Raw genomic sequence first — 25,459 nt, forward strand, 5'->3', positions numbered from 1 at the left:
CCCCATGGACTGTAGCCTACCAGGCTCCTCCGTCCATGGGATTTTCCAGGCAAGAGAGTACTGGAGTGGGTTGCCATTTCCTTCTCCACGGGATCTTCCCGACCCAGGGATTGAACCCAGGTCTCCCGCACTGCAGGCAGACACTTTACCCTCTGAGCCACCAGGGAAGCCACCCTCCTTTCAGGAAGGCTTTCCTTTTTTAGCCTGTTCCTATCTGCCACTGCACCGAATGGCTCTCAAGGGCAGAACTTTCAAATCCCTCAACAAAGCAGAAAATAAAAAATAATTCAAAGACCATGGGCCTCAAGCTGCTCGTGGAACCGTATTGTTATAGTTTTTTTGGAGGACAGTTTGGCAGCATCTCTTCACATTAAGAAATGGGCTTGATTCCCATTTCTAGGAACTGATTCCTCAGAGACACTGTCAGCCCTGAGAGCAGGTTGTATGAAGATGTTGACAGTAGCACTGTAGCAGTGAAAAACTAGAAATAACTGGAAAAAAAAAAAAACCTCGATAGGGGAGTGGTTGAAGAAACAGTGAAACCAACAAGATACCTCTGTTTGTACACAGATACAGATGCTCTCCGAGGAGTGTTTGGATGAAAACCAAAGCAAATCAGAGAAATAATGTCTGTTATGGGTTGAATTATGTTCCCTTAAAAAAAAAAAAGTGCTGAAGTCCTGACACCAGTATTTGTGACTGTGATCTTATTTGGAATTAGGGTCCTTGCAGATGACCAAGGGCAGTGAGGTCATTAGGGTGGGTCCTAATCCAGTATGATGCGTGTCCTTACAAAAAGGTGAAATCTGGACACACACAGATATGCACATGGGGGAGATATGTGAAGGCGGAAGCTGGGACTGGGGCGGCGGGTCTACAAGTCAAGGAACGGCAGGAACACCAGAAGACAGGGGCGATGCACGGAACAGACACTCCCTCAGAGCCTGGAAGGAACCACCCTGCTGACACCTTAGCCTCCGGAGCTGTGAGACGGGAACTTTCTGCTGTTCTGTCACCCAGCGTGGCACTTTGTTACTGCAGCCCCAGGGACGACCATCTCACTTGTACTTAAAAAAAAAAAAAGCAAAACTCCTCATATACAAACATGCACATAGAAAGGTCAAGATGGTGAGCTGTGTGTAACCATTAGCTTAGGGGCGGGCTTCAGCAGAAAGACAGCGGGGCAGAGGGTGAAATGAACAGGGTTACTTCAACACGACAAGCTTTCATGAAGCGTATGAGGGTCTTAGAAGCACATTTTGGATATTACCGATACGTCTTCTAGTCTTTATTCCTACCCAGGGAGGCCCAGGGGCCCGTCAGCCCAGGGAAACCACATCGGCTCCTCCCAGCACGTACCAAGCTCCCACTCGTGGGCTCCGTGTCCAGGTAGGAAGGCGGCATTTGGACCTTGCTGAGCACTTTGAAACAGGTCCTCAGGGCGTGCGTGAGCTCGGACAAGCTCAGCATCTCCATCTCCTCGGCCAGAGGCTGCAGCAGGCAGCCAAGCACCTGTGGGAGGTACTGGGTTTGCACCTCTGAGTAAAGTTCCTGTGAAACAGACGTGGGTTTAACTCGTGTGTCAGCAGCAGCAAGCAGCGCCTTGGAAAACGCAAGCATTTTTTGAGCATAAGTTTGTTCCACGTTTGTTTCCAAGCTGGAAAACAAAATAGTATTTCTTCTTGATCTAAATACATCCATGGACATTCTTTCTCTCCTTTCAAGTGGCTTCCCTCTTTCTAGTTGAAAATGACTGCCACAATCATGTCTCTATTAAGGGAATCTGTTTCCTTGGAGAAAATTAGCCAAGGATGCAACTTTAAGAAATATGTTTACTTTCTGAGAGTTCCCTGGGGGTCCAGTGGTTAAAACTCCATGCTTCCAAACGCAGGGGGTGAGGGTTTGATCTCTGGTCAGAGAACCAATGTGCCAGGGCAGTGGGACCAAAATTTTTTTTAAAAAAAGAAATAACAAATCTTCCCTGGTGGCTCAGACAGTAAAGAATCCACCTGCAATGCAGGAGACCTGGGTTCCATCCCTGGGTGGGGAAGATCCCCTGGAGAAGGGAATGGCTACCCACTCCAGCATTCTTGCCTGGAGAATCCCATGCAGAGAGGAGCCTGGCAGGCTACAGTCCATGGGGTCGCAAAGAGTCAGACTTTCATTCTAACTATCTGTACATCTTGATACTCATTCCTAAATAACTGCTGTCCAAGGATGCCACCCAGCTCCTTATCTGTTCTCTGTAACTTCAGCTCAGCCCACTTACCACTGGCTAAAGCGTTATAACCCCGTATATCACAAGGGCCTAAAAGATATGAGATCACATTCAGTTATATCTTCCATGCTGCAACAAACATTAAAAGTGCTATGTGTCTATTTAAAACCACTTCTTCAGTAAGATGTTGGGGGGGTGGTGGTTTAGTCACTAAATTGTGTCTGACTCTTTGCGACCCCAGGGACTATAGCCTGCCAGGCTCCTCTGTCCGTGGGGATTCTCCAGGCAAGAATACTGGAGTGGGTAGCCTTTCCCTTCTCCAGAGGATCTTCCCAACCCAGGGATCGAACCCAGATCTCCCACATTGCAGGGAGATTCTTTACCGACTGAGCTATACGAAAGAAGTCCCTCGGTAAGACGAGGTTTAGAAAAAGACCAACACCACAAATAAGAATGTATATGACAGCCAGCACAGAGGCATCTCCTGAGAGCAAAGGACCTACCAGGGGGATCACGTCCAGGAGGAACACGAGGAGGGTGCAGAGCTCTGAGACCGTCGGGGGAGGGCCGATGCTTCTCCCAACATTGGGGCTTCGCTTCGCGGGTCTGCTTGAGCCATAGGAAAAAAAAAAGCCACTCTTTTGTAATACTGTCAAGCAATTCCTATGATTTCCAATAAAGTTATTTGTTCTATTTCAACCACAGTGAAAGACAGCTTCTGTGGGTCTAATAATTCAGCCTTGATGTCGAAAACGATCTGACACAGAGAAGCGTCAGTAAGTCTTGAATCTGATCATCTCCGAAACAGGTTGACTCTGACTTGAACTTTATCAAAGCAGCCGAGGGTGGTCCATGCCCCCATGGGATTCCATACCCAGCTGATCTCAAGATGTCAACAGCAACAATTCCAGGTCCCCAGCCCGAAACCAAAGGCGTGTTCCCAGGGAAGGAGCCTGGCTACAGAATGCAGGACAGCTGTCCGATCTGCTGTGGGAGCCACCAGAGATAGCGCCCCCACCCGCCCCAACCCTGCATCATCCCCATGAGCCTAGAATTCCTCAGCTCCCAGAGAACTGCTACTCCACTGGGGAACTCTATTGGCAGCTGCTTATCTTATTCTCAAACTCGACACTTCCTTTTCAATAAGTAGGCAACTGGATACCTAAGTTAAAAAGTCAATATATTGGTTCTCAAAACAACAAATTTTGGATTCATCTTGCTATCACAGTACAGGTCGACCTGAGTTAACTTTCTTCACTGTAAATGATCGCTTAGATATGTCAGTGTTTATCCGGGTAAGAAATGGAAGAACTGCATTCACTAGGTCCAGGAGAGTCTGCTCCTAGGTGCCTATTCTAAACAGACCCCCACGTCTGCATGTAGAGACAGGATCAGTGCGGTCAGCAGGGTACTGACCTGCTGCTTTTAATCTTTTCAGATTAAAAGACTGAAACTGGTTTATTCACATGCTGGATGACTGCACCCAAGGTAAACCGACTAGGTGTGTATGTTACCATACAGATAAATCTCCAGAGGGCTTTGACCCCCACCTCCCAACCAAACACACAGGGGTGAAAAGTTCTATACAATTTGATACCATCCATGTAAAACCTGAAGAGGCAAAACAGACTGTATCATTTCTGGATACTTGTTTTTATACTGGATACTTTTTTTTAATCTTTGTTATAAAAGCACAGACATCACTGGGACAGACATGAACTTCAGGACAGTGATTAAAGCTGGGATGAAAGGAGGGAAGCTCCTGGGAAGGTAAGGGGTTAGCTCTGTCTGGGTGGTAACGTTTTATTCCTTTGGAAAAAAAAAAAAAAAGATGTGAAAACCAAAAGTCAAATACTGTCCACGATTTTAGCAATGGGTTCAAGTGTGTCCGACATTATTTCCCATCTCTTCCTGCACCTGAAATGTTTCACAGTTAATTCTCTTTTTTAAAGAAAGTGTTCCTCGTAACTCTGAAATGGAACTAAGCTGACCAAAACACACTCCGGTCTCAGTATAACATGGCCTTGCTGTCACCCATGGATTCAATTACAAGTAATTTATTCATCGCAGCTTGGAGCGCCTGCTGGGCCTGGCACCAGAGGTGGCAGAGGACATGGCAGGAGCAGCTGGGACGTCAGGCAGGCCTGGTTCGTCTCAGCTGCTGCTGATCTGCCGTGCTGTGGCACACGGGATCCGTCACGTCTCTGATCTCGGGCTCTCCTGCACAATGGATGTGCCTCCTTCTCCTGGGGGTGTGTGCAGGGGATGGCCTGAGACCAACGTTAGTAAGTTACGCTTTGATTACAGCTGCATGTACAGAAGGCAATGTGACAGCTTAAGCCGTTCCAAAGGGGCGACAGGAGTTCAGTTCTATAGCATGAATCACAGGACAGAACTGGGTCTGAGAGATTACACCCGTCCTCCTTTACAGGGAAAATCTCCCGGGAAAGGGCCCTGAGGGGAAGCTTGCAGTCCCAAGCTGGCCACTGTCCCACAGTGCAATCCACCAGATTGATTGAAAGTGACGGGAAAGCTGATTGCAGCAGCTCAGAACATAAATGCTTTCATCTGAACAGTTATACGCTGATTTCAGGAAGAATTTAAGATGACTGATGCTTTCAAAAACACTCTCTCTCTAGTCCCTGGGCCCCAAAACCAAGCTTGTTGGGTAGATCAGGGCCTCTAAGGGCACAGTGGGAAGAAACCGGATTAGACTGACGCCAACCAGGAAATGCATGGGTTTGTTCCTCAAGTTTGACTTTAATAAGGAAGCATTAGCATCATGTGAACCATCTCAATGGCAACGTTCTTAATTCTATTATGAGTTTAAGTGAATCCAATCATGTACTCAGCAGAGATCATCCCAGTGTTAGCCGTTGAGTATAACCTGACCACAATGAGCAGTTGTGAAAAACCATGACAGCCTCAATTTCTTCCCACATGTTTATAAAGCCTGACCTGAAGGTTTACCTGAAACAGTCCTCGAAACACCTTGTCATGTAATCCCAGAGGAAGTCTGAGCTCAGGGATGTAATCAGCAAATTCACTGTTTTAACGATCTCAGAGGCGTTCCTGTTTTCCTTTATTGCACTGTAAAGGAAGAAGGATGCTTATAAATACATCTATGACAAGTCCTGTATTATGGGAATACCATGTCTGAACAGAGCAAATTCACTGTGCCATTCATTCACCTGGGGTGCAGTGTGTGAAAAAACCCATATCAATCTTTTATGACTTATTTCTGGAGAGGCTGACAGACTCGGTCATAGATGAAATATTACTGTTCTTATACAGGGAAGAGCAAGCACGTGCCATCCTAAACAGTATTTATATTGATACATTCCCTCAGAAGTAAGCTTAAGAGCTACTGAAAAAAGAATGTGATATGGAAAACCAGCTTAAGTCCAACTATTGGTAATTACATACCCTACTGGTAAAATAACATAGTACAGCCATTTGGAAGAGAAATTTGGCTAACATTTAAATGCACATCTTCTATAACTCAGGGAATTTATTCTAGGGATTTATGCTACAGAAATCCTTGAATAAGCACACATAAGGGTATTATGAGAACATCATTATAAAATACTGAAAAAGCAGAAACCACCCAAAAGTCAATAAGAGATTGATCAATTAGTCAGAATTTCTTAGGTAAGTGATAGCTCCTTACTGAGGACTCTAAGGCACCCATTATCCTTCACAGGAGAAGGCTGCACAGCCAGTCATAACTTGCATTAAAAAAAATAAACAGGCAACTAAACAGTTACTGTAACTTCACCTTAAAAATAAAAGATAGGCACCTATATACTTATGCATTGAAAGTCTAGAATGTTCTATGCTTTTCTTAGAAGGGCGGTGGGATTATGGATGGTATCTTTTTTTCTTGATACTTTCAAATATTGGTACAGTCTACCACGAACATGTATTACTTTCATATTCAGGAAAACAGTAAACTACACTCATTCTGTGAGGAAAAAACAAACACAAAAGACTCTTGGTATACTTACAGTTAATAACCAGAAAAATCTAACAGATTTCAATTTACAATACTTGTGTGTGTGTGTGTGCATTCAGTTCTGTCTGACTCTTCGAGAACCTATGGACTGTAGCCCACCAGGTTCCTCTGTCCCTGGAATTCTCCAGGCAAGAGTACTGGAGTGAATTGCCATGCCCTCCTCCAGGGGGCCTTCCCTACTCAGGGACTGAACCTGTGTTTCCTGCATTGGCAGGCAGGTTCTTTACCACTGAGCCACTTGGGAAGTCCTAAATCTTCAGTAGACCAATGCCAAGTCAGGGAAAAGGAAATTACATTAAGAATAAAGGGAAAAGGAAGAGGTAGGAGACAGGGGTTCAATTCCTGGGTCAGGAAGATCCCCTGGAGGAGGGCTCGGCCACCCACTCCAGTATTCTTGCCTGGAGAACCCCATGGACAGAGGAGCCTGGCGGGCTCCAGTCTGTGGGGTTGCAAAGAGTCGGACACGACTGAAGCGACTTAGCACACATGCTACCTTGAAAAGAACAAAAACAGAACAAGACACAGGGCTGACTGATAACTACACACTGTGTAAGTTATCGCCTTGTCTGCTGTCTCCCAAACCCCACTCGCTGTGCCTTCGGGTCCTAGAGCTTGAGCCCCCGGGGCCCCCCTTGCCCTCTGACTTGTCTCCTGAAGACCCATACCCACCGGCCCCACTTCCTGACCCCATCTCCTGCCTGCCCTCCTCCCGGTAACTCACACTTGTGTTCTAGACCCAGCTGCCTTTGTTGAGCAACTTTTCACACTCTGCCAAAAGTACAGTCTGTACTTCCGAGGCTGGGACAGAGACAAGATCAAACTCCTTGTAACCTTCTCAGTATTCAACAGGGAAAAGCTGATTCAGGTTGACTGATTTAAGAGCAAAAGTTATCTTAAGGAGTGACTTGACCTGCTACATCTCCACTGTCTCATCACATCACAATTTATGGCAAACAAAAAAAAGCATTACGGAGCATTAGGGAGGGAGGAAGAGTGAATTTGAAAGCCACACCCCTACCTAATCACCGAATTTCCACTCTGAGTGTAGCTAAGTTTAAGATCAGAGCCAAGAGCATCTCTGCAGTAAGAATAAAACGTCCGGATGACTTCGAGAAACAAATTCTCAACAACTTGAGGCCCTGCAATTAAAAAGAAAATGGCCAAACGAATGAATGAATAAATAAGAAATAAAATATCAATATTTTTTAAAAAATCCATTTTTCAACCAATAAATGACAAATATGTAAAATACATCATGAGTAACTCTATATACATAGACAATTTATACAGTTTTAAATGTACAGAAACTTAACTTTGGTTGTGAAGATCACAACTTTAGTTGGGGGAATAACATCCATGAAGACAGTCTCCATTTTTGTTGTTCAGTCGCTCAGTCATGTCCGACTCTTTGTGACCCCATGGACTGCAGCACACCAGGCTACCCTGTCCTTCACTATCTTCTGGAGTTTGCTCCAACTTATGTCCATTGAGTCGATGATGCCAAACAACCATCTCATCCTCTTGTCACCCCCTTCTCCTCCCCTCAATCCTTCCCAGCATCAAGGTCTTTTCCAGTGAGTCGGTGCTTTGTGTCAGGTGGCCAAAGTATCAGAGCTTCAGCATCAGATCCTCCAATGAATATTCAGGGTTCATTTCCCTTAGGATTGACTGGTTTGATCTTGCTGTTCAAGGGGACATTTTTGTAGGGCTTACTATGCACTGGCCACTATTGTGAGCATTCTGTAACTATTAACTTATTTAATCCTTACAACAGCCAAAGAACCAGGTATGTAATCAGGTATAATGTCCTGATTATGAGGCTACTGAGGCTGGGTGACTAGCCCAGGTGGATTCTCCCAGGTGGAGGCAGGGCATGAATATTAAGAGCACAGAAACTGCGCGGCCAGAGACAATCCCTCTACATAAACCCCAACAGAGCAGGGCAGTTTCCTGTTCTGAATACTTTTAACGATGAGCTAGAATGATGCAAGAGAAATAATCACCAACCCAGAAAAGCTTAAGATGGCACAAGAGCACTGGACCCTGCCAGACAGGCAAATGGAAAGCGGCTGGACATGTCTGCTCCTCGAGCACCAACCCGCAGGCCTGATGGAAGGGAAGGGTTTCCCACCCTTGTAATCAGAGGAATGAATATGGCAGAGGCAGAGAAAACAGAAGCTTTGTCAACAAAGAATAAGCAAATAATCTCATCTCTTATGCTTCCAAAGACAAATGCCCCCTTTCTCATGATAAGCCCCAGGCGTATTTTATCTACAGCGTAAGACTCTGTGTGTGTGTGTGTGTGCTCAGTCTTGTTGGGTCTTTGTGACCCCCTGCACCATAGCCTGCCAGGCTCCTCTGACCATGGAATTTTCCAGGCAAGAATACTGGAGTGGGCTGCCATTTCCTACTCCAGGGATCTTCCCAACCCAAGTGGTTTTTACTAGTGAAGGAAAGCCTGTGGTTGACATTCAAGGGGAAGAAATGAGGAACTGGCTAAAGCCAGGTAGCCAAAGCACAGGTAAGACTAACCGTCCTATGCCTTCCAGTCTGCATTATCAATCCACTCCTTTGCCCTTCAAGTGTGCCCTTCAATGGGAAACTAAATTATCAGAGAGACAAATTCAACTTCTGTGATGAGGCAGAAGCCCATCATTCACCCCATTCCAGAAAATACAACCTGGAGCCCAAGTTAGCTCAACACTCACTTGATCCAGGTCAAGGCCTTGACATAAAACACCCATCTCCACGGTCGGAGCCTGGAGACACAAGCCTCATGCTTTGAATTTGGTCAGGAGCAACCAGAGCTGCACCTATCACGCACCTAAGTTCATCTGTGTTACAAGAGTTAACATCTCGGGTACGGGCCGTCAGAAGGTCATCAAGTAAGGAGCAACGTCCTAACAAAGAGAGCTCAGGCTATGCAGTCAGACTCCAGAGTTTCAGTCTCAGCTCCTCAGTGGGCCCTGGAAAATGACTCAGACTTTCTCCACCCTAGTCTCCATCTGCAGAATATGTATACTCAGAAAAGTTACTCAGGGTTTTTGGAGGTATGATGTATGCATGCATGTATATTAATGATGTGTTTGTTTAGTCGCTCAGTCATGTCCAACTCTTTGAGAGTTGGTCTGTAGCCTGCCAGGCTCCTCTGTCCATGGAATTCTTCAGGCAAGAATACTGGAGTGGGTAGCCATTCCCTTCTCCAGGGGATCTTCCAGACCAAGGGGTCAAACCTGGGTCTTCTGCACTGCAGACAGATTCTTTATTGTCTGATCCACCAGGGATGGATGGATGTGAGAGCTGGACCATGAAGAAGGCTGAGCGCTGAAGAATTGATGCTTTTGAACTGTGGTGTTGGAGAAGACTCTTGAGAGTCCCTTGGACTGCAAGGAGATCCAACCAGTCAATCCTAAAGGAGATCAACACTGGATATTCATTGGAAGGACTGATGCTGAAGCTCTAATACTTCGGCCGCCTGATGCAAAAAGCCAACTCATTGGAAAAGACCCTGATGCTGGGAAAGACTGAAGGCAGGAAGAGAAAGGGATGACAGTGGATGAGATGGTTGGATGGCATCACCGACTCAATGGACATGAGTTTGACCAAACTCTGGGAGATAGTGATGGACAGGGAAGCCTGGCGTGCTACAGTCCATGGGGTCGCAGAGAGACACGACTGAGTGACTGAACAACAACAACACATATTAATGATGCACAAAATGATTGCCCCCCAAATGTCACTGTTTTTATTAACAACAGTTAGGACGCATTAGGACCACAGTCTCCCTTCTGTCTAACTTGACCAGAAGCCTACTTCTCCCTGTATTTGCCTAGAGGTTAGCACCTCCCCTGCTGCACAGATGCCCCATGCCCGTCTCTGAAAGCATCAAGGAAAGGTCCCTGTCCTGACGCCTGATGGAGAGGAACTTCACTAACACTCTCCGCTCCTGTTCTCTGCAAACAGCACCTCAGCAGCGGGCTGTCCTGAGCAGATGGCTCAGAGGACACCATCAAGACTGAATCCGGGGCAGAAGAAGGGCTTTCCTGGCCAGTGACGCTGTTCAAGGCATGAGATGCTGATTTCTCAGGGTGAATGGACACTGGAGCAGTTTCTTTTCTTTTTTTTAAAGCAAGCACTTTCCCCGACCGATGCCCAGAGGACCACAGTGCATAAAGGGGGAGCCTTCCCGACCCAGAGTCTAGTTTAACCTGAGGCCTGAGACAGATGGGCTCTAGGCGGGGCGTTTACAACCAGCCTCCTGTTTACATTTCTTGAGGAAAGGAGGCAGGTGGGCTGGAGGCTGGATATTTACCATCAGCCTCCTGTTTGCACTTCAAAATAGAAATAACAGCAGAAATAGGGTAAAGAGCCAGGCTTCCTTCCTGTTTTAAGATAGCCGTGGGCAGGGACAGAGGGGCTGAGCTCCATTTGCGTAAAGGATGATGAGTTCACGTATTTCCCCTCCTTGGGGCAAGGGAGACACTGCACAGGCACAAGAAGGCTCCTTGGGGGGTCAAAAGAGGGGGGGCACCATCCCATAATATGTAATGCTAAGTCTCCCCCCGCTGGCCTTTGGGCTAGAATCCATCTTGGGAAAAAGTTGCACACGCATGTTGGGAAGGGTCCTCGGGCTCGACGGGTGTGGGAAAAGAAATCAGGTAACTGGCCAGAGGCAAACGAAGACCTGGAGGAACGGCCCTATGCAGATGATTTAACCACCTCTCTACCGCTCTCCTCACGAGATGGGCCACCCACACCCTTCCTCTGCCTTACTGATGGACCTGACGTGTGCATGCTCAGTCGTGCCCGACTCTTTGCGACCCCCTGGACTGTGGCCCACCACGCTCCTCTGTCCATGGGACTTCCCAGGCAGGAATACTAGAGTGGATTGCCATTTCCTTCTCCAGGGGATCTTCCCAACCCAGGGACTGAACCTCGGTCTCCTGCATCTCCTGCACTGCAGGCGGATTCTTTACCACTGAGCCATCAGGGAAGCCCTCTCTCTGCCTTCCTTCTGTCTTAACTAACTGAGCTGTTTCTCTGCGTGCTCTCCCGCTTGTTGTTCTGAGTCTCTAATGATACACTTTGTACCTGTTTTTACAGCTTTTGCCTCTTTGACAAATGCATTTTTCAATGGCGGCAAGGGCCAGTGGAGTTTTGCTTCTTGCCTCTAGCCCTTGCTGGACTACTGGCCAGGATTCCTGGCTTTCATCCAGAATACCCAGGTTCAATTCCTGGGCAGGGGTCTAAGATCTCGCTTCAAGTTACCACTCACTGCTGTCTCTCCGAAATCAGACCCGCCTTCATGTGACAGAGGAAAAGACTGAGGCCTACACAGCAGAAAGAGCTTGTCTGGACTCCCAAGGCAAAAAGACAGAGGAGGGTCCCCTGTTTTCTTGAGAATACAACCAAAGCCATTTAACTGAAATACGGTCTCACAAAGTCAGTACTGTATGTACCCTGCAGGCACGTGTGCCAGTGAGCACAACAGCTCAAAGGTACTTTCCTAAAATAAAAATTCACGGAATTGTGCAAAAAATCTAAGGAGAAACTGCCTGCAAAGGTGAGAGATCTGTGTTCGATCCCTGGGTTGTGAAGATGCCCTGGAGATGGATATGGCAACCCACCCCAGTATTCTCGCCTGGAGAATCCCAAGGACAGAGGAGCCTGGTGGGCTATAATCCTACAGAACGTGGGATTGCAGAGAGTTGGACACGACTTAAGCGACTTAGCAGCAGCAGCAAATAGTGAAAACTGAAGCACAGATCATGACTGAAGTCCCTCGAGATTCTGAAATTCCGAAGATTAAACTGTATTCTAAACGACAGGGTGGCTTCCCTTGTAGCTCAGTCGGCAGAGAATCTGCTGGCAATGCAGGAGACTTGCCTTCAATGCAGGAGACCTGGGTTAGATTCGTGGGTTGGGAAGATCCCCTGGAAAAGGCAATGGCAACCCACTCCACTCTTCTTGCCTGGAGAATCCCATGGATGGAGGAGCCTGGCAGCCTGCAGTCCACGGGGTCACCAGAGTCAGACCCAAATTGGCAACTAAGCCACTACCAAACAATGGGGTGATTGCACGTCACCGATATTTAACTCCCTCTCAGCAGGGAAGCCTCCTTTGGCACGTGATGGTAGAGCACGTCTAGTGTTACCTATTTCCGGCTTGTCAAGCAGACTGACGAGGATGCGGAAAGGCTTCAGGTACCCGTGGTGACGCTCCTCTACGTTGGTGTCAGCGAACTTCTGGTGCAGGATCTCAGCCAGACCCTGTTATTGTTGATTAAAAAAAAAAAAAAAAAGCCACACATTAGGGTATTATATACAGTGTAGTGTTGATGGCTTATGGTGAACGGTGTTGGATTCAGAATCTCCAGAAGAGAGGGTTTTGATTTGGGACCAGAGACTTGGCTTCAGTCACTTAGAGCTTCGTGTAGCAAAAGCTTTATTACAGTGAAAAGTGGACAGAGAAACACTTCTGACATAGACATCAGAAGCGGGTGGAGTTCGGGTGGGGCTTTATATACTTTTTTAGTCGGTTACTAACAGTAGAAAGGTCTTACCAGACCCACTGTCTCAACATACCTCTTAAGATAACAGGATGAGTCAGAAGTTTCTTAAGGAAAAGAAACATGTCCTTGAGCAGGATACACTGTTGCTATATAATCATTAGCATAGAGTTTAAGGAAAAACATACCCTTGAGCAAAATGAGTTGTTTTGCTGTGTAATCATTACCTCTGGGTTTAAAGAAAGTTAGAAGAAATTGTTGTCATAACAACTCAAGAGTTTAAGAAAACAAAAAAACATCTTATGTGACTAAGATGAAGGAATGTAGAAAAAAAAAGTTTGTCCCTTTCTCCTTGAGGGCCCGGACTCCTTATCAACCTACTTAAGAATCAGCTGTCTCTCAAAAGAGACACAGATGTAAAGAATAGACTTTTGCACTCTGTGAGAGAAGGCAAGGGTGGGATGATTTGAGAGAATAGCACTGAAACATGTATATTATCATATGTGAAACAGATTGCCAGTCCAGGTTTCATGCATCAGGGCTGGCGCACGGGGATGACCCTGAGGGATGGGATGCGGAGGGAGGTGGGAGGGGGGGTCAGGATGGGGAACACATGTACCCCCATGGCTGATTCATGTCAATGTATGCCAAAAACCACTACAATATTGTAAAGTAATTAGCCTCCAATTAAAAAAAAAAAAAAGAATCAGCAGTCTCGGAGTGACACGGGTTGTCCTAGCTGTTGAACACTCTGGGGCAGAAGTATAAGCAGTCACACGGCACGAGAGGAGAACCCGTGGCCCTCCACACCATGGGTCTTGCATCCTCAGGTTCAGTCATCCACAGACGGCAAATATTTGGGGGAAAAAAAATTCCAGAAAGTTCCCAAAGGCAAAACTTAAGCTTGCCAGGCACTGGCAGCTACTTATACAGCATTTACACTGTGTTCTGCAACATATTTACACAGCATTTATGTCACAAATCATCTAGAGGTGGTATCACAAGTAATGTAGAGATGAGTTAAGGTACACGAGAGGATGAGCACATGTTACATGCAAACACCAGGCTGTGTTATATATATGAGGGACTTAAGCATCTGTGGATTTTGGTATCCACAGGGTGGGGGTGGGGAAAGGGCTGGAACCAGTCCCGTGGATTCCAGGGGATGACCACACATGGACTTTTCCCAATTGCATACGAAGGAATGGGCCCCATGTTTACTCTGAGGTCCCACAAGGAACCCCACCAAAAAACCACCATTAGGAAGGTCCTGATTGGGATCCCCTTTCCAGAAATGCTCCTTTACCTCAACTAAAAGATCCTTGGAGTATTTCTCAAAAAAATACACGGACTGGTCTTCATAAGCATTTGAGACTTCAGATTCGGGCACGATGGTATTTCCTTTAATATCAGAACCTATAAAAGAACAAGAACCATGAGATGTAAAGAAATCTACATGTTTAGAGAACATCTTATCGTGCAAAGGTCTTATGCTCTGGTATTTCAAAAAATAGAACTCTTCCAACAGAAAACCAAAATCAGATCCAGCGAAACCAAGTCCTGTCTTTCTGACAGTGGTGTGCCAGGGATCAGACAGGCAGAATTCCATTTCAACGGACCTCAGTTGAGTTTACCCAAGAATTCATCCTGACTGTCTTTGACAAATATGATTATAAGAATCAAACAGAATGACTATCATTTGTGAAAACCAGTGCCTACTTGTTCAGCAGTATGAGAAATCAAGGTATTCTCATCTGTAGGCCCTCATTTTGAGCCATGGCTAAGTCTCTAAAGGGCTTCTCTGGTGGCTCAGAGGTTAAGAGTCTGCCTGCAATGCGGGAGACCTGGGTTCGATCCCTGGGTCAGGAAGATCCCCTGGAGAAGGAAATGGCAATCCACTTCAGTATTCTTGCCTGAAGAATCCCATGGATGGAGGAGCCTGGTGGGCTACAGTCCACGGGGTCGCAAAGAGCAGACACAACTGAGTGACTTCAAGGTTCAAGGTTAAGTCTCTAAAGTCCTTAGGGCAAGGCACAGCATCTTTCTAAGCAGAGAGTCTGGACTCCTGGGGTCATGGCTTATACAAGTGGAAGCTGTTACTGAGCTTGGGTCCCAGGTCCTCCCTACAGACAAGGTGCTGAGCCCCCCTGGAAGGGAGCTGTGCATTTGACAAAATCATCCTTTTAACAAAAAATGTTTAAAGAGCCTGTAAATATCCCTCTGGAGAGCCTTCATAAGCTTCCATGCTATGACTTCGGAAAGTTTTATAACCAGGGGAAGAAAGGGTTAAGAGGACTTTCTGACATTGATATGCCAGGTGGCACAGTGGTAAAGAATCCGCCTGCCAAGCAGGAGACGTGGGTTTGATCCCTGGGTGGGGGAGATCCCCTGGAGAAGGCAATGGCAACCCACTCCAGTATTCTTGCCTGGAGAATCCCATGGACAGAGGAGGCTGGTGGGCTACAGTCCATGGGGTTGCAAAGAGTCGGACACGACTGAGCAACTGGGCACCATGAGGGTTAAAAAGAAAAAAAGCTGAGAAGCAGAGGATTTTCAGGTCAGTGAAAACCTGGGAGACGTGTATTATTAGAGACCTTTGTCTAAACCCACAGAATGCACAGCGCCAAGTGGGAATAAACGGGGGCGGGGGGGGTGGTGCGACTGAGATGATGACAACGTGTCGGTGCAGGTCCCTCAACTGTGATAAACGTGCCGCTCTGCTAGGGGATGCTAGTTGCAGGGAGCCCCGCGTGCATCTCGGGGAGAAGGGCTAGATGGGAACTCTCCATACCTTCCTCTTAGGTTTGCTATGACACTAAAACTGCTCTAAAAAAATAAAGTTTTAAAAGAGACGCTCTGGAGTCCTTTCACAATCACTCTGTACACCATCTCCTCTTAGGGACATGACCTTGGGAATCTGCGACACTCAGAAAGTGCTACCTGTTAGGCCCTGGGATCTCCTGAGCTTGTCCCCATGAAGCCTTTCAACTGACAGTCAAGGGCTCTTTTCCTGCAGTCTGGCCAAAAGAAAACACGTGCACAGAAGCATGAACCGGGGTTCCCACGTGCTCCGGAAGTCACCCAAAGAAAGTGAAAGTGTGAGTCGCTCAGTCGTGTCTGACTCTTTGCGGCCCCATGGACTGTAGCCCGCCAGTCTCCTCTGTCTGTGGGATTCTCCAGGCAAGAACACTGCAGTGGATTGCCATTTCCTTCTCCAAAAGATCCCGTTACTTCCCTGCATTTTCTATACTGACTGCAAAATAACCAAAGCAGCGGGCTAGATGGCAGAACTCTGCTGACCAGCTGACAGCTGGGTCTGCATGCCATCTTCCCACACTGACGACATCCAGAAATGCATCACCACGATTAGAACTGATTCCCCCAGCACCTTCCCTCTGGCTCTCCAGCCCCTACATACCAAGTAACCAGGCGTAAAGCCTTCTGTTCAGAGACATATCCCGCCTCAGGAGGGTCTGAGTGGAAGCTGAGAGGATGCGCACGATGTCAGATCTGAGCAGGGGGATGGCTCTCTCACTGGAATCCTAGGAGGAGGATGGAGGAAACTTTACTGCAAGGTGATGACACAGTAAATCGCTGGCCTTCTGACATGCGGACCCTCTTTACCAGCCCGCACAGCTTTATCTTCAAGAGGGGGTTCTCAAAAGGGGTGGGTTCTTCACATGCTGCCCAGGGCAGAATACGTGATTCTGCTATGGAGACACCACCCGCACAGAAATGAGCTGACCGCGGATAGCGGTCACCGAGCGCCTGCCCGCCCCTCCTGACAAGACGGCTCGGGTCTCTCCTGCTGGCCCCACGGCCTCGGGGAAGACCAGCACTGCCCCTGGAAGAACACAGATGGCTCACCAGACAGGTATAAAAGGGGAAGAAGAACAGGACAATCTCCAGGTTATTTCTTTGCACCAGCACGTTTGAGTCCAACAGGGACGCACATAAGGACTTGATCTGCAAAGGACAAAACGCCACGAACATTTCACACCCAAGACACTGAACATCATTGGCAGCTATTCTTTTTAGTCATAAAAATGAAAACAACTTTTCCTGGTCGTCTTGAAACCACCGTGTTAACGTCATGTGGAACAGAACAACACGGTGTAAACATGGGAAACGGTTCTAGCTCCAGACGTTAAGTGGGGGTTCTGTGTCGTGGGGAAGACCTCGATGTTCCATTTCAGAAGTGGAGGGGCTTGGCCCAGATGGCCAGGCTCTAAGACCTCAGATCCTACAATCCCAGAAAGAAATATTTTTAGGTTCTATAAGGGACCTCCGACTATACTAAAACTCTAATGACATCCAGCCAAATGGTCTCCAAACCAATTCAGTGTGGATTTTGAGGGTCCTTTCTGAGGCAGATAGATGTGCTACAGCTGCAGGATAGAAAACCAGGCATAAGAAGAGTTTTAGCAAAAAGCTGTGAGAACCGGGAAGAGGAGAGGGTAAGATCGTTCAACTGGGGGAACAGCGAAGCTTTGTGGGGAAGCTGAGCTTGAAAGACAGGCCAGATGGACACTGAGATGGGAGGGAAGAGACAGGCAGTGAACGTGGGACGAGGGCAGGACCAGCTCGAGCAAAGACGGCGTCACAGACGTGTCAGGTCAGGAGGGGCAGCGGGCTCTGGGACCGCAGACGGCCGGGAGGGAAGTCAGGCCTGTGGGGGCCTGGGAGCAGACCATCAGGATACTCCTGAGGATGGACTTTTATCTGCTGGCAGCAGGTAATTTTTCAAGCACAGAAAAGATCTAAGGAAACCTATGCTTCAGCAAAGCGAAATCTCGTAGCAACCAAAAAAGCACTGGATGGGAGAGGGAAGAGATGGGGAGAAATCAGTTAGAAAATTACATGATGGTCCGGGAACAAGACCAAAGGAGCCAAAGCAGGGAGGTGAAAATGGAGGAAGAGAATAAGGGGCAGAGAAGGAGGGAGTGTGTCTGTGAGGGTCTCCTCTGTCCTAAGCATCGGACGACGTCCCTTCATCACTCTTTTCCTCGGAGAGCCCCACAGGAAGATCTATTATTTCCACGGTGCAAAGTGGAATGGATTCAGAGGGGTAAGGAATCGCTGCCCGCTTTCTTAACGCTGAATTCAGTGTTGAACGTGTTCAGTTTGAAGCAAGGTCTACCACTAGGTGGCGACAGACTGCACGCCATTAAACAAGTGTAAAGTTAGGGAGAATTGCTGTGACTCAGAGCGGAACTGATGCTTTTGAACTGTGGTGTTGGAGAAGACTCTTCAGAGTCCCGTGGACAGCAAGGAGATCCAACCAGTCCATCCTAAAGGAAATCTGTCCTGAATATTCATTGGAAGGACTGATGCTGAAGCTGAAACTCCAATACTTTGGCTTCCTAATGCAAAGAACTGACTGGAAAAGACCCTGATGCTGGGAAAGACTGAAGGCAGGAGGACAAGAGGATGACAGAGAATGAGATGGTTGGCTGGCATCACTGACTCAATGGACACAAGTCAGGAGTTTGAGCATGAGTTTGAGCAAGCTCTGGAAGTGGTGATGGACAGGGAAGCCTGGCGTGCTGCAGTCCATGGGATCGCAAAGAGTCGGACACGACTGAGCTGAACTGAACTGAAGTTTGGGAGTGTTTCCCTGATAGCTCAGTTGGTAAAGAATCCGCCTGCAATGCAGGAGACCCTGGTTTGATTCCTGGTTCAGGCAGATCCCCTGAAGAAGGGATAGGCTACCCACTCCAGTATTCTTGGGCTTCCCTGGTGGCTTAGCTGGTAGAGAATCTGCCTGCAATGCAGGAGACCTGGGTTCGACCCCTGGGTTGGGAAGATCCCCTGGAGAAGGGAGAGGCTATCCACTGCAGTATTCTGAAGTGGAGAACTGGAGAAGTTTGGGGAGAAAAGACAACAGATCTGAGAAATTCCGTTTTCAAGGTCATGAGAAGGCAGGTCACCTCCAGGGAAGAAGGCCTGGGGCCAGACCCCTGACGAGCCTGGACAACGTAGGTGTGCGAGCAGCCGGAGGAGAGGAGGACACATGGGAGGACGGCGGGAGCCAGAGGAGGGAGCCGGTTTGCAGGTGGTGGTCAGCGGTCAGCGTGATGGAGATGGGGGTGTGGGGGCTGAAAACACGGCTGCAGCTCAACAGCAGACCACCAGCCGGGGGCTCTCAGGACCCACCTGTATTGCAGAAGCCGCGGGGTCTCCTGAAGGGCCCTGCTCAGGTGTGAGCAGCACGTGTGAACACGCACGTGGTGACGCAGGTGTCAGAGACCCGTGTCCCCATGGGGGCCGCACAGTGAGGCCGCCTCCTCGCCTGCCCAGTCTCTCGGAACACCTCTGCTCCCCGCGGTGCCCGCCCGCCCCCCACCCCCTGCCAGGACCGGGGCACCCACCGTGAGCTGGTAGTCAGTCCCCAGCATGTACTTCTGCTCCCGGCCGGGTGCTCCCCGGTTGATGTGGCCCACCACGAAGAGTGAGGCGGGCAGGCGGATGGACGGGCTGGCCAGGACACTCCCCCAGAGGGCGGCGTAGAAGACCTCCCTGCCGACCACCAAGGACAGCCTCAGCAGCAGCGCGTCCGTCCTAGGACGGGAGAGCACAGCGTCAGGGCGCACCCCGCGGGCCAGGCAAACGCCACCTTCCTCATTCTGAGCTGCCGCGGCCGCCGCATGCCCCTTTGGTGTCTGTCCATCCGCCTGCTGGCTGTCACTGAAAACTGAATTTGCTAGGACAAACAGGTCACCAAGAGGGGCCGTGTCTTGGCCGAAGGGCAGCATCTGACCGGTCATGTTCCCCTTGGGGGCACAGAGATCCGTCTCCACCTCTGGCCTCACCACGGATGTCACCCTGCTTGTGGGAGGCGGGCCCACTGCCCCAAGATGAGCAGACCGGCCTCCCTGTATAAAAAGCATGAGGAGCCATTAATGCACCAAAAAAGCAAAACAAAACAAAGGCTGACATGACTGATTAAAGACCTAAGTAATGATAAAGACTTCCATAGTGGCTCAGACAGTAAAGAATCCACCTGCAATGCAGGAGACCTGTGTTTGATCCCTTCGTCGGGAAGATCCCCTGGAGAAGGAAATGGCAACCCACTCCAGTATTTTTGCCTGGAGAATCCTATGGACAGAGGAGCCTGGTGGGCTACGGTCCATAGGGTCGCAAAGAATCGGACACGACTGAGCGACTCTCACTCACTCACTCAGTGATAAAGACATCCCTGACTGGAGCATGGCCCCACACGTGCCCAGGGACACTGGACTTCAGAAATACTGTGGACAGTGGCTGCCTGGGCTTCCCGCCCCCGGCATGTTCTAGAAGGTCTGGGGCCGTTTTCCCAACAATCTGCCCCCAACACCTCCACACCCCAGCTCCCACTGCGGGAAGCCCTCCTGTGGGCCACCCACATGGATTCAGGTCTTATCTTTACCTGGGATGCCAGGACATCACATCAGCACTTGGACGGACCTCCTGGGAGAGAAGCAGCGTGGTGTGGTGGGGGGGGGGGGGCGGTGTGGGCTTGTTTTTCCACCGACACGGACCGATGCGGGCCCCCCTCCGCTTGGGGGGCGCCTGCGGCTAGCGGGGCCCTTTCCCGCAACTGTGAAGACGCAACTTGTGGGCCTGGTGACGGCACTCATCAGTACAACAGTGGAGGCAGCTCCCACAAAGGGATTTCACTTAAGGAGGGGGTCTGACTCGAAATCTGAAATGATTCCGTCTTTCACATGCTTTCTATTTGCATCGACCACAGGGGGGAAAAAAAAGACAGGCGGACAAGCCCAGTATAAAGCAGTGGGGTTTTGGAATCAGCAATCCTATATCTGCTTCCTGGCACTGGAGCCTGGGACAAATGAAAGCCGTGTGCATGTCATCTCTCAGCCGTGGCGGAGAAAAGGGGTGAAAATGCACAAGTGTCTCTTGAGTACACTCAGCATGGGTCTGCTCTGGTGGCTGACCCTCCCCATTGCCCAGATGAGCATCTGACACATAGCTGGCCCTCCAGAAAACTGTCAGACGAATGCTACTCTCTCCGTTTTACTGTGACCCATGCTGCCTGCAGCTTGCTCTTGTTGATCAGCCACTAAGTCACGTCCTACTCTTTGTGACCCCATAGACCGCAACACACCAGGCCTCCCTGTCCCTCAGCATCCCCCGGAGTTTGCCCAAGTTCAGCTTGCTCAGTGTATACTTAAACATTTCGTACCAAAAAACATCTACTACCTTTCGACATTAAAAATTAATTCTGTTTTCCTTAAATCTAGTGTGAACCTTTTTGACTCATAAAATATTCGTAGCGAATGATGCAGAGGAAAAAAAAAAAATGAAGAAGCATCAGAAACAGCCAAATGCTTAGAAGGACACAGAATGGTTTAGTGGCTAAAGGTACTGATCAGCCTTCTATCAAGGCTGAGCCAACAAATACAGCTTATCTCTGCCCAGCTCTGAAAACCACCAAAAGCCCTAATTTGGGGTAGAAGCACTGTTCAGCAGCTGCAGTTACAGTGAGTGGGGCAGACGGGTCACTGTGGACACAGCGGACGGACAGGACGGTCCAGAGCTAGGAAGGGATTCCCACAGCAGCAGATTAATCCAGGAAGCCCCCGGAGAGCTCCCCTCTCCAGGGTCCCTATCACACAAGACCAACGCCAAGCTAAAACCCATCACAAACACTACAGCGTGGACACTGCTGTCTCCTACCCCTTGCTTACAAAAGCGTATCCCCAAAGCATGTTCCATGGAACACTGGCTATGGTAGAGGGGGTTCCACCGTCCAAGAGCCTGGGGAATGCCACTTACGCTATCCCTTCTTCAATATTCAGAGAACACTGCCCACTTTTCTTTATTAAAGAAATGGGCTTCCCTTGTGGCTCAGCTGGTAAAGAACCCACCTGCAATGCAAGAGACCTGGGTTCGATCCCTGGGTCGGGAAGATCCCCTGGAGAAGGGAAAGGCTACCCACTCCAGTATTCTGGCCTGGAGAATTCCATGGACTGTACAGTCCATGGGTTCGCAAAGAGTCAGACAAGACTGAGTGGCTTTCACATTAAAAAAGCAGTTTAATATAAAAATAAAAAATTTACCTTAAAAACGAATGGATATTAAAAATTGAAATGATGTTACAGGTCAGAAAAACAAGCAATTACGAAAGGACTCTGCCATGGAGGGGGGTCTCCTAGGTGGTGCTAGTGGTAAAGAATCCGCCTGCCAATGCAGGAGAGGCAGATTTGATCCCTGGGTTGGGAAGATGCCCTGGAGAAGGGAATGACAACCCACTCCAGTGTTCTTGCCTGGAGAATCCCATGGACAGGAGCCTAGAGGGCTACAGTCCATGGTGTCACAAAAGTGTTGGACACGACTGAGCAACTAAACAAGACTGCTATGGAGACCAAAGTAAAGAGCAGGATAACTGGGGTCAAAAGCCAAAGTCAAAGTCGCTCAGACATGTCCGACTCTTTGCGACCCCATGGACTGTATAGTCTATGGAATTCTCCAGGCCAGAATACTGGAGTGGGTAGTCTTTTCCTTCTCCAGAGGATCTTCCCAACCAGGGATCAAACCCAGGTCTCCCACACTGCAGGCGGATTCTTTACCAGCTAAGCCACAAGGGAAGCCCAAGAATACTGGAGTGGGTAGCCTATCCCTTCTCCAGTGGGTCTTCCCAACTCACGAATCGAACCAGGGTCTCCTGCGTTGCAAGCAGATTCTTTACCAACTGAGCTATCAGGGAAAAAAAAAAAAAAAAAGGCGGATTAACTGTCTACTAGAGAATTACTCATATCACCTTAACTGTGAAGTTCCAAAATAAGCGTGCATGGTTTAGCATCCAGAATGGAAATCTTCTCTATTTAAAATCAACAGTTAATAAAACGAAACACACACACCAACCCCGAACCCCTTCCTCAGTCACTTTAGCTGCTGCTTTTGTCCTCTGTGAACGCAAGCTCATTCCTATGACATTGACACTCTTCTACTCAACCGACAGCCAGTGAGGAAGGCAGGCTGTGTGCCGCAGGCCCCGGGCACTTCCTGACTCTGGCCGCATGGTCACTTGCTGAATGGACCCTCATGGAAGCTGAACTGTCATGAGACCAAATAGCCTGGGGCATGACCATCTGAACCAGCAGGGCAATAACAACAGCGCCCTGTACCACATCAGATACACGCCAAATACGGGGGAAATCAACCCCCGAATACTCACTGGAAGGACCGATGCTGACATTGATGCTGCAACACTTTGGCCACCTGATGCGAACAGCTGACTACTGGAAAAGACCCTGATGCTGGGAAGGATTGAAAGTCAAAGGAGAGGAGGGCGGCAGAGGATGAGATGGTTGGATGGCATCACCAATTCAACGGATGTAAACCTGGGCCAACTCTGGGAGACTGTGAAGGAGAGGGAGGCCTGGCGTGCTGCAGTCCGTGGGGCTGGGGTTGCAAACAGTTGGACGAAACTTAGCGACTGAACAACAGGGGGGAGAAAACTCTGGGACCAGCAGGGCTTCATCAGTGTGGTGCTGGCCTTGGCCAGAAGAGAGGCCAGTGAAGATTTGCCCACTGCCATTTAAATCAGGGTTTCTCATCCTGTATCACGTGGACCCCTGGGGCTGGGCCCTCCTTTGCAGTGGCGGCAATCGTGTGCATCCTGGGACGTTCAGGCACACCCTTCACCTCTACCCACGAGATGCCAGGAGTGCCCGCCCCACCCCGCTGTAACACCCAAGAAATGTACTCAGGTGTCGCCAAGTGTCCCCCGGGGGCCGGAGCCATCCTAGGCCGAGAGCCACCGAGTTCAAGGGTCATGTCTGGGGAGCCGGGTTTTGCCTGCTTTCCAACCACGAACCCTGTCTTCCTCGTATAGCAACCCACAGCAAGCCACGTGGGCACCTCGTGCGCACTTTACAAAAGGGATTCTGGGTGGGAGTGGTTTGTGGACATCAAAGGGTTATTAGAAAGCCAGGGTGAGTAACAAGTCAGAACACCGGCCAAAATCTCCATTGCCTTATGGTTCACTGACAAACATGGACCAGAAACTGCCCCCGCCTCCACGAAACCCATGACTCAGCAGCGCCGACATGCTCACTCACCCACCCCTCAGCATCTTCCACCCGCTCGGACATCGTGACTGCCCCGCCCCCAGACCCTCTGCAGAGCATCTCCTGGGGGTGGGGGGGTGGGGGTGTCTGACTCAATTCCTGAGCAGGTTAGGAAGGAACCCTCTCAAACTGACCTGGATACATGTAGCCACCTGATCACTGGGCCCACACACCCACGCCCAGAGACCACACAACCCTGCCTCAGCCTTCACCTCGGAAGGCCGGTCGCTCGTACCTCTGAGCACTGCAGACGCCGGATCGGGCTTTGTGTCACAGCCGCGTGTACCCCGTGACTCACGGAGCTTTACTCAGCTCGCGGCTGAATGTTGAGAAATCATAATATTAGGAGAAAACACTCGTGCTCATCGGCTGGAGCAACTGTTCAAATGAACATTCACTGATCAGCCGGGAGAATGTATAACAATACCCTGACTGCTGACAGGTTTCTGGTGTGATTCATTCTTACAGGTCAAAAAAAAATTGCCTTACACTGTGGGAGCTGAAGTGCTCATCTTTAGATGATGGCGGGCAGTGGGGGGAAGCATTTACAGCAAACATCTGTTAGGAAAACACGAATGGACCAGAACTTCTAGAAAGAGCCTGGGGCTAGGAGTGAAGAGCAGAGTTGGGCAAAGGTTGGCTTGTTAACTCTGCATGACCCTGATTCTTCCTGAACCCACACGCCCACCCAGCCTCGCAGGCCATGGTGCTGGGTTTAAAACAGCAACGAGACGGACCCTGCCTCCGAGGGAAGTGGATGCTAGTGACTCGGCAGGTCACCGAGGTGGATTCCCCATGGGGAGGTGGAGAGCCACCACCCGTTCTGAGTGGAAACCTGAAACAGGCCAAGTGCATTTCAAACGCCAGGATGGATGCTCATGACTTTAAGGCACCCTGGGTCACCAGCCACCATCCTGCAAACATTCTGATTATTTGGTTTTTTTGAGGGGCGCACTCTGAGTGGGCCTTGGATGGATTCCCTGCTTCCACTCCATGCCCCCGACCCTCCAGCCACAGCTGACACCATAAGGCAAAGGTGGCATGGCTGGGACCCCTGGTGTGGGGAAGATTTGAGCAGGGCTTTGGGTCATCACGTGGAAACTTGTGCAAGCACGCAGGTTTCTGGACCTCCTGACCAGCTGCATGTGGGCTCTGGAAACGGGTCCTGTGAAGAGAGGCTCATCACTGGGGCATCACTCAGAACAGTTCACACCCTGGAAGTTGAGTTTTCACACTACGATTCTCCAGAAATGATTCTCTAGGTACATGCCATGGTCTGAACAGATAAATCCTCTCTCCCATCTTGAGTGAAAGACACTCAGCCGTGTCCACCTCTTTGCAACCCCATGGATTATACAGTTCATGGAATTCTCCAGACCAGAATACTGGAGTGGGTAGCCGTTGCCTTCTCCAGGGGATCTTCCCAACCCAGGGATCGAACTCAGGTCTCCCACATTGCCGGGGGATTCTTTACCATCCTAAGCAGTGACCAAAACCACCACAATATTGTAATTAGCCTCCAATTGAAAGAAAGAAAAACAGACAGACACCATTGCATGAACTTCTATGCCTGTGAGCTTGCCAAATTTCTCCAAGGTGCTTGAAACTCATCAAGCCGAGCCCTACCCATCAATGAAACCCAG

At 49.1% G+C, this 25,459-nt stretch overlaps 1 protein-coding gene across 4 annotated transcripts in view; it reads right to left on the minus strand.

Moving 5' to 3' along the window:
* DOP1B (DOP1 leucine zipper like protein B) overlaps window positions 1–25,459 on the minus strand; it is a 125,023-nt gene that overhangs the window by 63,755 nt on the left and 35,809 nt on the right. For all 4 annotated transcript variants that reach the window (XR_009697016.1, XM_061167349.1, XM_061167348.1 and 1 more), the window contains 9 exons: window positions 19,113–19,302; window positions 16,609–16,707; window positions 16,160–16,283; window positions 14,048–14,157; window positions 12,388–12,502; window positions 7,252–7,372; window positions 5,189–5,308; window positions 2,722–2,824; window positions 1,360–1,551 (listed from right to left, as the gene is read on the minus strand). Coding sequence is in view for 3 of the 4 variants with exons in the window: in XM_061167349.1 (XP_061023332.1) it covers window positions 1,360–1,551; window positions 2,722–2,824; window positions 5,189–5,308; window positions 7,252–7,372; window positions 12,388–12,502; window positions 14,048–14,157; window positions 16,160–16,283; window positions 16,609–16,707; window positions 19,113–19,302 (1,174 nt within the window). In the remaining variant the exon portion in view is untranslated. The remainder of the gene's footprint in view (window positions 1–1,359; window positions 1,552–2,721; window positions 2,825–5,188; window positions 5,309–7,251; window positions 7,373–12,387; window positions 12,503–14,047; window positions 14,158–16,159; window positions 16,284–16,608; window positions 16,708–19,112; window positions 19,303–25,459) is intronic.

The sequence above is a fragment of the Dama dama genome, chromosome 19 (genome assembly GCF_033118175.1).
Source record: "Dama dama isolate Ldn47 chromosome 19, ASM3311817v1, whole genome shotgun sequence".
Classification (NCBI taxonomy): domain Eukaryota; kingdom Metazoa; phylum Chordata; class Mammalia; order Artiodactyla; family Cervidae; genus Dama; species Dama dama.